Source organism: Pimephales promelas, chromosome 13, assembly GCF_988280905.1.
Source record: "Pimephales promelas chromosome 13, fPimPro1.hap1.1, whole genome shotgun sequence".
Classification (NCBI taxonomy): domain Eukaryota; kingdom Metazoa; phylum Chordata; class Actinopteri; order Cypriniformes; family Leuciscidae; genus Pimephales; species Pimephales promelas.
This window is the reverse complement of record NC_142781.1, coordinates 3352679-3368880: the sequence shown is the minus strand read 5'-3', so window position 1 is coordinate 3368880 and position 16202 is coordinate 3352679. Positions and strand designations below refer to the sequence as shown.

The window sequence follows — 16202 nt, the reverse complement described above, 5'->3', positions numbered from 1 at the left end:
TTCATGACAATAACAGTAATAAAATTTCGCGGACTTTCTCCTCTGCTGTTGACGCAACCTACTATGAAAAGCGCTAAACAAATAAACGTATTACTTGAAAAGCGCTAAACAAATAAACATATTACTTGATGGCAACAAACTGCTTTTATCAAGTTATCGTGAGAACATATTTAGATCAGGCATACTATGGGGTCCTAAGGTGGGACTAATCTCTTCACCACACCGGAGAAAGACGAAAATGATCTCTTATAGTTGTTTATAGAATCAACTATATCATTTAAAATACTACTGGGATATATATTACAATCACACGAGCAAATGGCAATTAAATGCATGGATGCAGTCAGATTAATGAATAAAAATACAACTGTTCACGAATAGAAGATTGTCTTGGGGCTCGTTCTTCGTACGTTTCTTTAAAACATCCGAGATCAAATGGGACATCTAAGATGATATCATCGTGCTAATCATGATCCGGCTAATTGGGTTCTTCGAACACACCTGTTGTTTATGATTAGTATCGCTGGATTGAGTTATCTGAGATAACTGCGCGTTCTCGCGTTGGTATAAAAGGGGACATGTATCGATAACAGAACCAGTGATCAGCAGCGCTGCTATTGGCTGTTCAGCATGGCCAAAGAACACGCCCAGTTTTTCTACCAAGCAGAGCAAGCGCTTTTAATGCAAGGTTATGCCGAATTTCAGTCTTTAATTAAAACGCCAGGAACACCTCAAAGTGTGCAAAAGCCAGGAGAGAGTGCTGGCAAAAGTAGAAGACAAATTAAATGCGTTTGTGGTGGCCATGTTAGATGTTTTAATAACTGATTATTATTTTATTTTTATTTTCATAATTTCATAATTACTTTGTTCATTGTAATGTCGAGTCACCACACTATAATAATAAACATGGTGAAAGTGAAGTACAAAAATATTCTACTTAATGGTAATTTTAGGCCTTATAGGCCTACTAGTGAGGCACTGTTAAATAAATGATTGTCTGTTTATAAAAGCAAACAGGAAAAAGGCTGAGAAAAAACTAATAATGATGCTCCTGACCCTGGCAGAAGAGCTGACCCTTGGGTTGAATGTGAATTGCCCTGTTGTGAAGGGCATCCCTGGGTTCAGTTCTTCCAGACCCACATCAGGGACCAGTAGCAGCAACACCTTCATTACTGGGAAATGAGATTTAAATTATCTTTGTACACTGTGAAATAATGTGTTGCTGCATTAAATGAAGTAGACCTATAATCCAAATTGGCTGGTTTAGTCATTTCAACTGTTAAATCTTGAGTAGTGATAAATTGCTTTGTCTTGTGAAAGTAAAAACTGATAAACGTATGTTAATGTAAAAAATATTTTGCCATGAGTTATCAATCACATTGCACTGGAGAGTGAAGAAAACTTCTCAGATGACTGTCCTTTGGAGGAAGTACTTTAATTTAATTGATGGCTTTAATTGATTTATACTTGTGCCTGTGCCTATTATTTCTGACAGGAGTCCACATGTACAGAAGAGTCTGCACACAGCAGTGATACAGGGGTGGGCAGTGTAGACAACTTTTGCTTTTTATTTGTTGCATTTGTTCCCTATATTAGTCTTCAACAGAAAATAGAGTATTTTGAAAAAACAAAAATCTGGGGGAGAAACGGAACTTGACTAAGAAAAAAATTGCACTAGAAATAGAGTTGCTTCAAAATAAACTTCAGAGTAAAATCACACAGAGTACTATTGCTGACCTTGCATAATATCTTTTAAAAAGATGACTGAATAACTGGCTTTTCTTTACAAAGAACTATTGAAATAAAACTCTAAGCAAACAGAGTTTTGCAAATTTGTCTTGTCTTTTATTTTAGGCTTAATTAAACTTTTTTTTTTTTTTTTCTGATGTTGGCAGTGTTGTGTAATATGGCACATGCAATGTCACTGGCCCTGTCAGGTGCAACCCTCAGGGTTTTTAGACATTGAAATCTTCCCTTAAGTTGGCCAAAGCTCATGTCATTGTGTGCCCTTGTCCTAGAGCTGCATTGTAACTGGTCTGGGGTTTGGGTCAGGGAATGGGGTCATAAAACACCTGTCTCCATGCAGGATCCTGTTGTAATCACCTGTTTAATGGAAAAATACAGTTCTCAGCATAAGTGTATGTACCGTGAGTTTGATATTTATAACTTTCCTTACCATGTTCAAACACTGTATAAGCCCCCTTTCTGCTCACAAAATCCCTTCATTGAGGCCTTGATGGGAACATGTGTGTAGTCTACAGTGTATGGCACCAATCACGTAAGTTAAGCCTGAGGGACTGTAAGTCATAATCGGCATGGTCATCATGATTGCATTATCTTCATTAAAAATTATAATATACCCTAAGTTGGCAAAAAAAAAAAAAAAAAAACTAAGAGCACTACTTTGTGAATGGCACTACAGAAAGCTTATCAAGTTCTCCGCATCTCCAATAGTGTAAAGGAAGCCACTCGCAAATAATTTTAGGGCAATGCAAACATTTTGTGCTGTTGTTGAAGCCCGACATCGAATCGAACATTAATGTGCATTTCCAACAAAATAATAATGTATTTAAACGACACCCTCACGACGATCGTTTCACGAGAAAACAAAAATAAATCTCAGAAATTAAGCTACACTATCGCGCTGCGCTGAAGGACTTCCCGTATCAGCCGCGATCTAATCCTGTTTACATGAAATAAGCCTGCTCGCGAGCAGGTTCAAGCTGACGGACCTGTTGCTATGACAGCAAGTCCAGGATGAGCGTCGAAGAACCAAACGATCCAAGATCATGGCAAATCGCCAACAATCAAATCCAGCTAACTGAGTTAGCGACGTACGAAGAACGAGCCCCTGGAAAGAAAGGATTTAATAAGTGAACTAAAGGAAATGGGATGCAAAGAATTTACAATCAATAACATATTGAACACAAAACAAGGATCCAGGGAAATTGTAAGGTCAGTTTTAAAATTCATAAAGAATAGTGGTCTTAAGACTAGAATATAGTCATCTTTTAACATACTTCTAGACTGAAATCACTTCATACTCCAGCACAGGTGGTGGCGGTATGCACCATAAAGTTGGTATGCAACCCGCCAATAAATCCATAGAAGAAGAAGAAGAAGAACTCATTTTTGACCAAATGTGTAGTTACTGCGCTTTGCCTTTGTAGGGCAGTATTGCTACAGGAAAACTGAACTCCCTGAGCTTCTTCCTGTATTCGCGAAGTTGACTGTGTGTATAAAATATCTTCTTATTAAACTGTATGGACACTGACAAAGTTCTCAATGCTTCGTTTTGAATGTAGGGACCCTTATTATGTTAGTGTGGGGCTATTTTGAGCCTTGTGGTAATAACAAGCGATTTTTATTTGTCATTATGCCCTATATACTAGCGTTATACTAGCGCTATAGGCTAAACTGTTTTTATACAACTATTTACATTCAGCAATCATGAAATCAAATCTCAGATAACGGTTGACTAGGTAATGTGTAATTTTGCGCCGGAGTTCTCCTTTAACTTACATTAGCTAGCTAGCTAACTACGAACGAGCTAACCAGACAACATTAACAAATTGACAAGCACTTAACGTTACTGGGCAGAATGGCTCTTCAAATGACGGACGAAATTGGAGGTTATCGTCTGGCTGTCCGCGATCTTAACGTTGCATGTCTTCGTTCTTTTGCCATCTTGTTTTTGAGAAATTCTTGAAGCCGAAAGCAACGACCCTCGGTATCCCTCCGGCTGACATGTTGATGTGATCTGATGTAAGTGGGCGTGGTGTGCGTAAGGTATGAGAGGGCATGACTGATGATCTCTGATCCAGTCATGACAGCGCTATTCTCAGCCTGCGCTCCAGCTGGATCAACTTTATTTTTTTACATAATTTATATATTTTATATTCAAACTGAAAACATGATGTGATTAACACTCAAGTCAAGTCCCGAGTCTTTAACTCCCAAGTCCGAGTCAAGTCTCAAGTATTTTATTTTTTGTCAAGTCAAGTCACAAGTCATAAAAATAGCGACTCGAGTCCAAGTCACAAGTCCCCATTTTGTCTGTATTGCATGTGTGTGCACATTGTATGTTTATTTGCAATTATAGGCATCTTCTTTTGAGAGGCAAAGATTAAAATAGTTCTAAAGCTCCTCTCATAAATTATCTCTATTTCACGTAATGAACACTTTTTTATGTGGTTCACAACAGTGCCATCTAGTGGACTTTTGAGGTACTTTCATCCCCAGGCAATGTATTGCTTACAATGAATTACTTTTAACATGAAAAAGACATTTTCATTGCAGCTTACAAAATAAATGACCTTCCTGAGGATGTCACAAATGTCTGATAAAATAGCTGGGGATAAAAATAGGATAGAGGATAAATATCTGGGGATAGATAAAATAGCTGGGGCCAACATCTTATCTTTAGATTGCTCCATGTGAGCAAAACCTGTAGTTAGATAGTCATGAGAGCTAGACTCTCTCTGTATGCGAATCCTTGAGCATATTTCAGATTTCTGAAATGTTTTTACGTGGTTGAAGTCTGAAATTTACTTAAAGCACTTTTAACAGAGTAAAGAAGACATGTTGCACAATGAAAGACCAGAGAAAGCTAAACTTGTCAAAATATCCTTCCATTCACTTATTTGACTTGGATCAGCCGAAACCCAAATGAAGCAAATCAAGCTGTACTCATCTACAATGGCTAAAGGAGAAGCTTAGTAAAAATATCCTCAATCATTTCTGCTAAAACCATTTAAAAAAAAAATTATTTAGTATGGTATCACTCTTAAAAACTGTGATTTATAATATACATTTTATTTCGTTATATCATTTTCATTATTCACACACTGGATAATTCATCACTACAATCGGTAAATAATTTATTGTTGTACAATCAAGATTACCAATACTGATACAGTAGTTTAGTATTATAATGAAGCTACTGAACAATGAATACAGACTGTAATTGAGGTATACAATTGCTGACCATGTCATGGTCAAAGTTATAGTTTAAAGGCACATTTGCAACTACCCACAAGCCTTTTAAATACTTGATGAGTTAAATGTTATAAAAAATATACTAGCATTCAAAAATGTCTTCATAAAAGTCTTTGGAAAGTTAAATGCATCTATCTGTACAGAATGTAAACTGCAGCTGGGCTTTCATTAAAATATATATATATTTTATAAACACACACAAACACAAGCAGCAGCATAGAGCACACACACACTTTTCTATTAGATGCGGGTTATGGTTTTTATCCCTGTCTGATGGGTATGGCTGGAGTATTTGGGTGTTCATCGCTGGTATATGTTGACCCTGTGTCTGACCTCGAGGGCCTCCTACTCTCCCACAGTTCATAAGTTCATGAGTCTTCTGCTGTGTAGAGTGACACAACACTGCTTCCTCTGAACTTGCAGTAAATCATCCACACTTAAAGGTTAATTGTCCATCCTACAGACTTGAAACAGGCTATATATTACAGGTCACTCCTGCATCTTCTACATGACCACAGTTGGTTTTCGCCCATCCTGAGAACTTACACTGGTGAATAAAGTCTTCAGTACCAACACAAGCAACATCATCCATCCAGATTAACCCAGTGCCTAAAAGAGTCAAAGAGCCAAAAATGAATCTCGAAATTACATTTGAGTTCTACAACACGTATAATAATTTCAAACACTGCCTAGCAGTTAAACCCATAGAGTGCAGTAAATGTTTGCAAGCATATATTTTGCTACCTTAAAGGGATAGTTCACTTTGAAATTAATTTTTGGTATGTTTTATCTTACCTCAAGGGCATCCAAGATGTAGGTGTCTTTGTTTCCACAGTATTTTCAATTTTGATATTTTTCGGTCAAACCGTTCTTATCTGTCAGTCATATAATGGAGGTCTATGGTCACCACCTCAAAGAGCATGCACAGAGAGGTCCAAATTAAACATGATTTAACCCTTCTATTATCTTCATTTGTGTCTACACTCATTATCTTTGGGGTCTCCAGGGACCCCAGACAATAACATTTAATTTTGAAGCAGTATAATATATATATATATATATATATATATATATATATATATATATATATATATATATATATATATTTTTTTTTTACAAATGTAATTTTACTCTATTCATTAATGTTTTTACTCAACATTTGTGCAGTTTTGGGAGGATTTTTGATATCTTTTAAAATTCTATAAATTAATAAATAAATATTTATTTAAATAGGATTTTTGCACAAAAAAAAAAGTCATTGTATGTAAAATTCACTTTATAAAAGACCCAGATTTCTAATTTTCATTCATGGAGATAACATGGGTCATTTAACAAGGTTTAATGTAAGATTTTTGAAATTTTTTTTGAAAATGCAGTTTTAAAATAAATAAATTATCACTTTAACCACTAGATGGCCATAGACCTCCACTATAAGCTATTTGCTATTTGACTAACCAAACTATATATATTTCACAAGTTTTTCCAGTTGGATTCATATCTAAATATTATAAAATCACAATTATAACAAAAAAAAAAACACAACTTTTTGTCAAAGTTAAGTATTTTTTGTACTGACAAAAGTTTTTCAATAATGTTACATTATGATTAGAATCAAACCTGAACAAGATGTTACAAAGAGAAATGTTGGGAGTCTTTAGATTTGATCATTTATTTGAATTATCTGTTTTTAATATAATTCTATAATTTTAAATCAACGTTTCAGTTGATTTAAAAAAAGAACAAAAATCAAAAGAACAAAAAATAACAGAAATGAACAGTTATATTACATATTGAAAAAAACACATAAAAATGCAATGAACTGAACAGCAATAACAAATGAGCATATAAAGCAGTAAAAAAATAAAATTGTTGTAATAAATGATTTCCTAAAAAAACTGATTGGATTGTGTGTGTGCGTGTGAACAATTAGGAACAATAACTGGTGGTGCACTGGAGGTGTTTACTGTTTACTGTTGGTATTTGAAGTGTGTGTGTGTGTGTGTGTGTGTGAGTGTGCATTGTGGATGTTTTTTGCATTGTTGGAAGTGTGCCACTTTATTTCTATGTGATCTGCGTTGTTTCTTCGTTGTTTCTGATTTTAATGATGAATTTTGTATATTCACTATGCGGGGTCTCCAGGGACCCCGAAGATAAAGAGTGTTGGCATTTTTTTCATGCTAACATAAAAACAGATATCATTCCAAAATATATATTTTTTTGGTAGATCTAGACAGAGTTAAGAGTCGTAGAAAGTTTCATACCATTTGGAAAAAGAGAACATTTTTTAAAAATTGACCAAAAGTCATTTGCGAGTCAAAAAGACCCCAAAGATAATAAGAGGGTTAATGACTCGTAAATGTAAGTACACATTGATGGCCTAAGACACGAAACGAGCGGTTTGTGTGAGAAAACGAACAGGATTTATATCGTTTTTACCTCTTGTAATCACAGCCACGTCCAAGTGATCTGAAGGCACGGGCTCTTCGGTCTGGAAGTGATCTCTCGCGCGTGTACGTCACTCATTGTTTACACAGAGATTTCAGAAGTGTTATCCTTCACTGTGAAGATCTAAACATATTTAGATATACAGGAAACCGCAATGGAAGACGATTTCGATATATCAACAGACAACGTTGATTTATTTTTTTTTCGCAACTGCGCAAGAGATCACTCCCGAGTACTTCAGATCACTTGGACGTGGCTGTGATTACAAGAGGTAAAAACTTTATAAATACTGTTGGTTTTCTCACACAAACCGCTCGTTTCGTGCCTTAGGCCATCAATGTGTACTTACATTTATGAGTCGTTAAATAATGTTTAATTTGGACTTCTCTGTGCATGCTCTTTGAGGTGGTGACCATAGACCTCCATTATATGACTGACAGACAAGAACGGTTTGACCTAAAAATATCAAAATTGAAAATACTGTGGAAACAAAGACACCCACATCTTGGATGCCCTTGAGGGAAGCTAAAACATATCAAAAATTAATTTCAAAATATTCCTTTAACCATTTAATGACTCTGACCTTGTCCAAAGCGGCCTGTTTTGTGGATTTCTTTGGCACCACGGTAGCCCAGCATCCTGCACACAACGTCTCCATCGTTTATGTCCCAAACATCATCGCACACCGTCCCCCATCGAAGCTCATGCAGCACTTCCACTCGACCCTCATGAGGCCCGGAGCCGTTCACAAGCCGTACCAGAGTTTCTTCAACTGAAACATATACATTCATTCCAGAATGAATCTATTACAAATGAAATCTTACAGAGAAAACGATATATAAAAAATATCAGTCCCACTTTATATTAGGTGTCTTTATCTCTAGGGATGCCTTTGATTAACTTATAAGAGTATATTACAGTTTTTTCCAAATTGCTTACACGCTAAAAGTGGAACTTGAGGCTCGCTCATTGAAAACATTCACCCATGTACCTAATCTTCAGACCACGTATACAAGCACACAATATGCTTACTGCACATTCAAACTTTGTTAAACGTGTGTCTTGAGTCAGGATTTGAATGTAGTTACTGTTGGAGCACATCTGATCTCTTCTGGAAGCCGATGTGAAACTAATGATCGGAGTGATCATATCTGCAATGTATTGAGGCCCTAGGCCATTGATTGATTTATATACGTGATTTATTCTGTATGAGCTGCAGCTGTCTTATGGTATTTTTGGGAAGGACAGTGAGGAGTCCACCCTGCTGGTGATGAAAGCATGAAGTCTTGTCGAATATTTGAGACTTTAGACAATGAGAATAGATCGTTAAAATAGGGCCCACGTTTTGTTCTCTCCAGCGTTTCAATATCACTGCTTTTGACTGCTATTCAAGACATACGACGGTGGTCCCATATGCAGGGTTTGAGATTTCTCATTCTAAGAGTTCAAAATCCTAAACTCTACCACGACCTGCAACAGTGATCAGAGAAGATGATTTTGATTTCGTTGTCGGACTGATACCGATTTCACACAGTTGTTTTAGTCCCTGGTGTCAGGGTCAGATGATAAGAGCAAGTTCATGCAGAGAGACTTTAATGTTCAAAGTTTAACCTTTCATGACATTAATGCAGAACACACCGAGTACTGTAGATCAATCAGATGGTATAGTCAGAAAACATCTCGTAAATACGTTACAGCTGTGTGACTCCTGGCAGCAAACACACACCAACACAGCTGATTAAAGCCATATGCATGGGCCATCAGAAGGGTGTGCTCAGAGACTTTTAAGAGAGTAAGTATAGAGAATGAAAGACTGCATTAAAATCTAAAAGTTAATGGTAAAAAAAGGTGATACATTTATTAAAACTGCCTCATGATTGCTTAATGCATTGCAGAGTCTGTCAATAAACTGCTTTTGAGATCACCGGCGATCACAGCTCTGATGTCATGCCGATATATGCCGAAAGACTCTCGATGACGACGAGCGACTGCGCTGATGGATGGGAAAGGACTCGCTCATGACACAGCTAAATGCTCATTTAAACAACTGTGATGCATTATCCTCATCTAAAATGTGTGATTTTATATAAAATAATGATTTTGTGTACAAATTATTTGTGAATATTCCCAAATACTCTGACAGTATGGGACAGATGACTGTCATATTTATTCCCCCTTCCAGGGGACATTAAGAATAGCACAGTGCCGGCGGGAAACCGTTTGTTTTTTTCAACAATTTTTCTAAAAATCTTCATAAAGGTTTTCAGCTTTCAAATGCAATATAGAAAGAATGAACCACATTGAGCCCTTGAAAACATCTGTTCACTATATCTGTATACCTTTGATGATCATATAAAGTGTCTGTCTACACAATGTCAGTTGCCCCTAAATGTCAAAAATCATTTAGGGGCAATTATTATTATTATAATTATTATTAAGGAATTATTATTAAAAATTATTTTTTTTTACCCCCACCACCACCAACTAAGCCACTGAACAATGTGAGTCAATATTCACAATTTATGTGCATCCCAAATCCCAAAAAGAGTGTGAAGAAATATATTTAATGCAACATATTTAAACCATGCCGCTTTTTAAACGGTATTTGCATTTGATTGTCATCAAATTATGCCTAATATCTTTTAACCCCTTAGCTGTCACCCCCCTTTTTGAGAATGGGGGTTAAAATGAACTATTCAAACTTAAATGGTTGTAATATAAGAATGCTTTGGAATATAGACCCATATATTGGTCTTGTTTTAAAGAAAACACTCAGCAGATTATTGCTGAAGTAATAACACTTCAAAAAATGAAAGTATGAAAAAGTTATGGAAGTTTAAATTTACAGTAAATTAAATATACAGTACTTTATATTTTATATAAAATATATATTTTATAAAATATGTTTTACTCTAAAATTTCTATAAAATCAAAGCCATACATCTTATCAAGTTATGTTCCAAATTTGAAGTTGATATCACAAAAATTGAAGTTGCCATGAGATTTTGTTTAGGAGTAGTACCAAAAATAGCCACCCGGTGCCATTGAATTCCATTGAATTTAGTTGTATACACTCTGCCGTAACAAATTAATACATTTCTGTCCAAATATCAATTCTGTCACAAAATTTGGAACCTTGAGACTCTGACCTTTCTGACAATATCAGTTTTGTCAAGATTAGAAAAGGTTTTGATCATAAATTATGAAATATAATGATGCCCAAAAGGGGAGGAGCCTGATAAAATAAGTACCGTTTCTATGGTAACCCAACTTTCAATTATAAAACAGTTTTCACACGATGAATTCTGAGTTTATAAGCTTTCAAATGATACCTAATTTATGATAACTACTAAAATATGTGATATAATAAAAAAGGCGATAAAAAATAATATTATATTTTAGAGGATAATAAATATAAATATTATCATTTTTAGAGCATAATATTGTACTATAATTTTTTATTTTTTATTGAAAAATACTAGATTATATGTTTATTATGAACTTTTAGCATAAAAACAGAAGTTTCAATGATTAAAAGTGGGTCCATCGACTTTTTGTGACAAAGGTCAAAACTCCTGTTATGATGCAGATTTTTTGAGGTGCACTCTTGTCATAAATTCATCAATTACTCTTCCTACATAATTTTTCACACAAAACAGGGGTAGAATATCTATTTAGAAGTCTTAGACCTTTCTAACAATATATAATTTGTCATAATTAGATTAGGATTTAATAGAAATATAGTGAAGTAAAGTTAGGCATCCCGGTATCGGGACGGTGACAGTTAAGGGGTTAAGGCATATTTAGTTATTTTTTTCATCTGGAGTTTTGAAAATCGTTCCACGGGTGTAAATCAAGGGGCCAAGTAGACGGTGGTCAAGTATTTAATCTTTTGAACAAAATACAACAACAACAAAAAAAAAAAACTTAATATAAATTATAAGAGATCTCAGAGGATGTAATCATTAACTTGACTTGACTTTAACATATATTAACAAAATACTTTCACAAAGCATAATTTGTAGAAAAAACATAAATAAAATGACTGCATGATTCAAATGTTCACCTGTTTTCCCTCCTTTGTCTCCACGCTCTCCCTTCTCTCCTTTCTGGCCTCTTTCTCCTCTCATACCTGCAGGTAAAGCAGAGAGTTTCATTCAAACTTCATTCTTGTGTGATCAGGGGAATGATGAAAATTATACAAGTCGCAAGGAGCATGAGCTCCAAGAACCAAGTCCTGGTGGGTCAATATGGTGCCCCCAATAGGACCTGTTTTTCATTCTCTCTGTCTTTGCACAACATTTGTGTAATACCAACAGTAATAGCACTAGCAACTCGAGGTAATTGATATGCCAATAGCTGGGTTTCATATGACGTCACGCCACTGCGTTGCCATGGCGCGACATGCAAATGGAGCGACATGCGACATGCAAATGGAAGTGATTTGCTGTATTTAGAAAGTACTAACAAACTCAAAATACCTATGTTTTGCATTGTTTGTGGTTACTGAAATCGATCAAACCACGAGGAGTGGTGGAAATCCTAGAAATTGACAGAAAACTCTGGAAAAACGGCTTGCAAAAATTGTCTGCGGTAGGGAGAAGCCGAATGAACCGAAAATGCCCGTGTGTAGTAATCACTTCGTCAAAGATGAGTTAATACAAACTTAAGTGGCTATGTTTGTGTAATGTGTAATGTTTTCGAACTTTGTAAAGTCAAAGTGTGTCTGTAAGACGAGGTAGTTGCTGATATCTACCGCCTCGATGGCTGGAAAATCTTTCAGTTCAGTTGTAAAATCGCTCCTCTACATAAAATAAGGATCACATCCAACATATGTTTGATTTTTTTGTTTATATCTTTCTCTTGTAATAGCGTGTAACGTAGTACAGTACGGATTTTCCTCCATCTCATCCATTGCGCTCTTCACTCCAACTGAATTTCGCGCGTCATCCCAGCTAGCAGGGAGCGTTCTCAGAACATTGGCTAACATTGCCTATTTGGTTAATGTTTTAAAGAAATGTTCAAAGAATGTTTTATGGATGTTTTCTCTTTTCAAATAATGTTCCTATAAGGTTAAATGTAAACTAAGATATACCGTTTTAACTGTAACATTTTGAGGATGTTTTGGGAAAGGATGTTTTTGACCACGATTGAAGTCACATGATGTTAACAAGCAGAATCACTAATGGAGAAAATCTCATTTTAATTCACCATTATGGTGATTGGTGTTTGCTTTAGTTGGGCTCTTGACCCTTAAATTATTAACTTTAGATTTTGTTTGGCTGTTATAATTGAGTCGTAATTGCCACATGAACAAAGAGAATGGTGTTCAGGTGTTGATTATTCTGGAACATGAAACATACGCAAGCAAGACAGCCTCAGAGTGAGTAAAAACAAGGGTCGTAACCGTGAAATGCCTGGCTTCTCATTTCACGTGCCTCGTTGCCTCTTCTGTCCACCTTCGCAGAGTTCGTAGGAAATGACGGTTATGTTTAACCGTAACCATCATTTGACTTGAATCACTAAACATCATTTACGTTTAGCAGATGCTTTAAACCAAAGTGACTACAATTTAGATAATTAGGTTTACCTTGTTGATTACAGCAGCCTGGTGATTCTACAACATACAATTTGTTGCATTTTCAATAGAATCCTAAATATTATTAATATTTCTGTTCAAAAGATTTAGATTTTTTTTTTTATTAAGTCACAGGGCCATCAAGATTCAGCCTGTGAATCTCAACAATGGTGATGATAATAAACCATGTTGCAGTGCATTCTGGGAGCCACGGATCAAAACTCATTCATAGCTCCCAACTTAAAAATAGTGATTTTCTCCTTCAGTGATTCTGCTTGTTAACATCAGGTGTCTTCAATAATTCTCAATCATCACTCAATTAATCACGTAATTATCTCATTAACATTTATCACTGGAGTTTATGCTGCGTTCCTTTTAGGAGAACATTCTGGGAACCAAAATAAAACTACCTGCTGAAAACATTATTAGAAGATTGTAGTAATGTTCCCAGAACGTTTTTAGAACAAAACATTTCTAACTAGGATCATAATCACGTGACTGAAATCCAGCTATTTAGGTCCAGTGAGACGGGTTGAGAGATGGTAGACAGGCCTCCAAACCCAGTAGCACCAGAGGAACAATCAGCGATGTGGAACAAAGGCGGCATTTCCGCTCTGAAAACCCCAACTGAAACTGGGAGGAAGATGTGCATCCTTGAAAAAACACCACGCTGACCTGTGCGGGGTTTTGTGTGGGTCGCAGTCAGATATGAGAAGGCAACAAATTTGCATCCAATATGTCCAAATTTAGATGCAGCTGCCACTTGGGCTATTGGCAGACCAAGATGAAAAGGGAACAAAGGATTCTCCACCTGCCCCTCCAATAGGGTCGCTCATCTTAGGGATGCGTCAAAGCCTTCTTTGGGTTCGTCTGATGAGCGAGCTTGGTTGCATTTCCCCCAGAAGCTCGACGCTGTGGCTGGGCTATAGGCTCGGACTATGGCGGAGCTGGTGTGGCTGCCATGTTTGTAGGTGGAATCACGCTGAAGGCAGATGTATGTCTGCTTCTTAACGGCCAAGAACTGCTGGAAAAAGTCCACAACAGTGTTGCCCAAGAGGCCACCTTGCGAAATAGGGGCTTCATGTTTTGAGCCCAGATAGCAAACATCCAGCCCACCCACGACAATCGACAGTTCATTCTAATATGGAGCCACGAATTAAAAATTTGGCTTGACATGAGCCAAGCTGCCAAACTCATCCAGGATCTCCACTTGGCCCTACATCCAACACGAGGAATGGGAGGTCAGTGAGGATTTACCCGGCAGAAATGCACCTAATGTTGTCCTCATGCTGCCCTCAGTGCTTGCCGCCGCGATCTTGTGCAAAGCACAATAACTAGAATTGGTAGCGATTGAAGTGACTATCTCTCTAGCCAGAAAAGAGAGTTGTGAAAGATACATTGCCATGACCATAAACACAATGGGAACATACACACTGTCTCTGCGTGGGTCAGACCCAAACTCAAAAGGCAGAGATCGGGGCCATCCAAGGACAAGAAATATTGACCAGACAGAAGGGCATCTTTTAAAAAGACACTCTCTGTCTGTGTTTGCTCTTTTAAGGAAATCTGTCTTTTTATTGTTTAAGTGCCCAGGGGAGCTCTTTGCACTTATCTGTGTTATAGGGAAGGGAGAGAGACCGCTGTAATGTGTCGTGTACAGCAGCTTCGATAGAAGATTCACAAGGCAGAGGTGAATGGAAAGAGTGACTGTACACCGCTCAGCTCAAAAATCTGAATGAGACCAAATCTGAGTGGACCAATAAGAATTGGTGAGTATAATTTCCATGCCACTCCCCTAACAAACGTGTATAAAAGGAAGTGGCATGCAAATTAAGCCAAGTTCAGACTACAGGATTTTAAGCTTGATTTATGGCCGATTTGCAAATCGTTGAGCCCGCCGACAGGTCAGGGTGTTATCGCGTGCAAATCCCGGGGGATTAGTGGACGATGAACGCTTGCCAATCTGTTAGTATGAAAGAGCCAACAACGCAGCAAAAACGCTCACAGACGCCTCGTAGACGCGTCGCCGAGTCCAGAAAAATATCTAGCCTGCTAGATATCCAGAGCCGTCGCGTGACACAACCTCAGTGATGTCATGAGTGCAGCCAATCATAGCAACGCATGGGTTGAGGACACCAGATAAATCTTAGTTTTTCTTTTTTTTTTCTTTTTTTTCTCAGAGCAGATCGTCGCGCAAATAGTGTGCATCACTAGTTTCTGTCTGACGTCCATATCCGCGCGTTGTGTTCTCTTCTTCACTGGGTATTGGCGCACGTGCTGTTTCGTGGCATTTCTGGTTCGTTTTATTGCGTGGTTTTTCGTGACAAAACGTGGTTTGTAGACAAGATAGAACTGTTGGGTGAGAGAGTTGTTGTCAACTCGTTATTTATTCAATTATTTTCAGGATTTAGACCGTAACATAGTACTGGAACAGCTCTCATTGAGTCACAAATGATTTGCTCTTATCATCCGATCGTGGTTGTATCTCTATGTAGTGCGTTGTCAACTCCTGTAGTGAGTTACCTCCTGTTGTGGATCAATCACGTTGTGTTGTGTGGTGTGAACAGCTCAACAACTTGAACACTCCTGATTTCACTGAGAGCAAGTCATGTAGTGTGAACTGCACAGTTCAGCCCGACGTTTTAAAATCATGTAGTGTGAACAAGGCTTTATACTCACCAATTCGAAATTATCAGAGGTGTTTGGTGCTCCCAAGTGTGACCTTTCGTGTCAGGACATTGACCCAACATCAAGGTGACTGACAGATAGGGAACACCAAATTCCAAGTGTCTGTTTTAGAGAATTCTGGTAATGGTGAAATAAAGAAATAAATCGCATTTGTAGTAACTGGTTTCTATGGCCACTTTGAGGGTTTGGTAGGGTTTATAGAGGGACGTTGCAGTATTTTTTTTTATCATATTTTAAGATTCAGTCCATTTTTCTTGTAATTATAATCCTTTATAGATCATCTGTGGGCGCAGATTCAATATTGATCAGGGGTCCTCCAAAGGCATGACTATTAGCCAGTGTGATTTTCATTTTGCATTTTGCAAATGTGTTTGTCACCCCTGACAAGTAAGTAGCCTCTTAATAGGGTTAAAAAATAGCAATTTAAAAATGATATTTAGAATATATGTCAGTCATACACAGCCACAGTCTCACTCTTCTGGCCTATTGTAGT

The 16202-nt window shown here is 37.1% G+C and overlaps 1 protein-coding gene across 4 annotated transcripts in view; it reads right to left on the bottom strand.

Annotated features, from left to right (window-relative positions):
- Window positions 1-4798: 4798 nt before the first annotated feature.
- The window catches only part of scara5 (scavenger receptor class A, member 5 (putative)), a 42733-nt gene continuing 31329 nt past the window's right edge, over window positions 4799-16202 (bottom strand). For all 4 annotated transcript variants that reach the window (XM_039664303.2, XM_089118338.1, XM_039664302.2 and 1 more), the window contains 3 exons: window positions 11510-11575; window positions 8027-8215; window positions 4799-5607 (listed from right to left, as the gene is read on the bottom strand). In XM_039664303.2, the coding sequence (XP_039520237.2) occupies window positions 5474-5607; window positions 8027-8215; window positions 11510-11575 (389 nt within the window). In that variant the 3' untranslated portion in view covers window positions 4799-5473. The remainder of the gene's footprint in view (window positions 5608-8026; window positions 8216-11509; window positions 11576-16202) is intronic.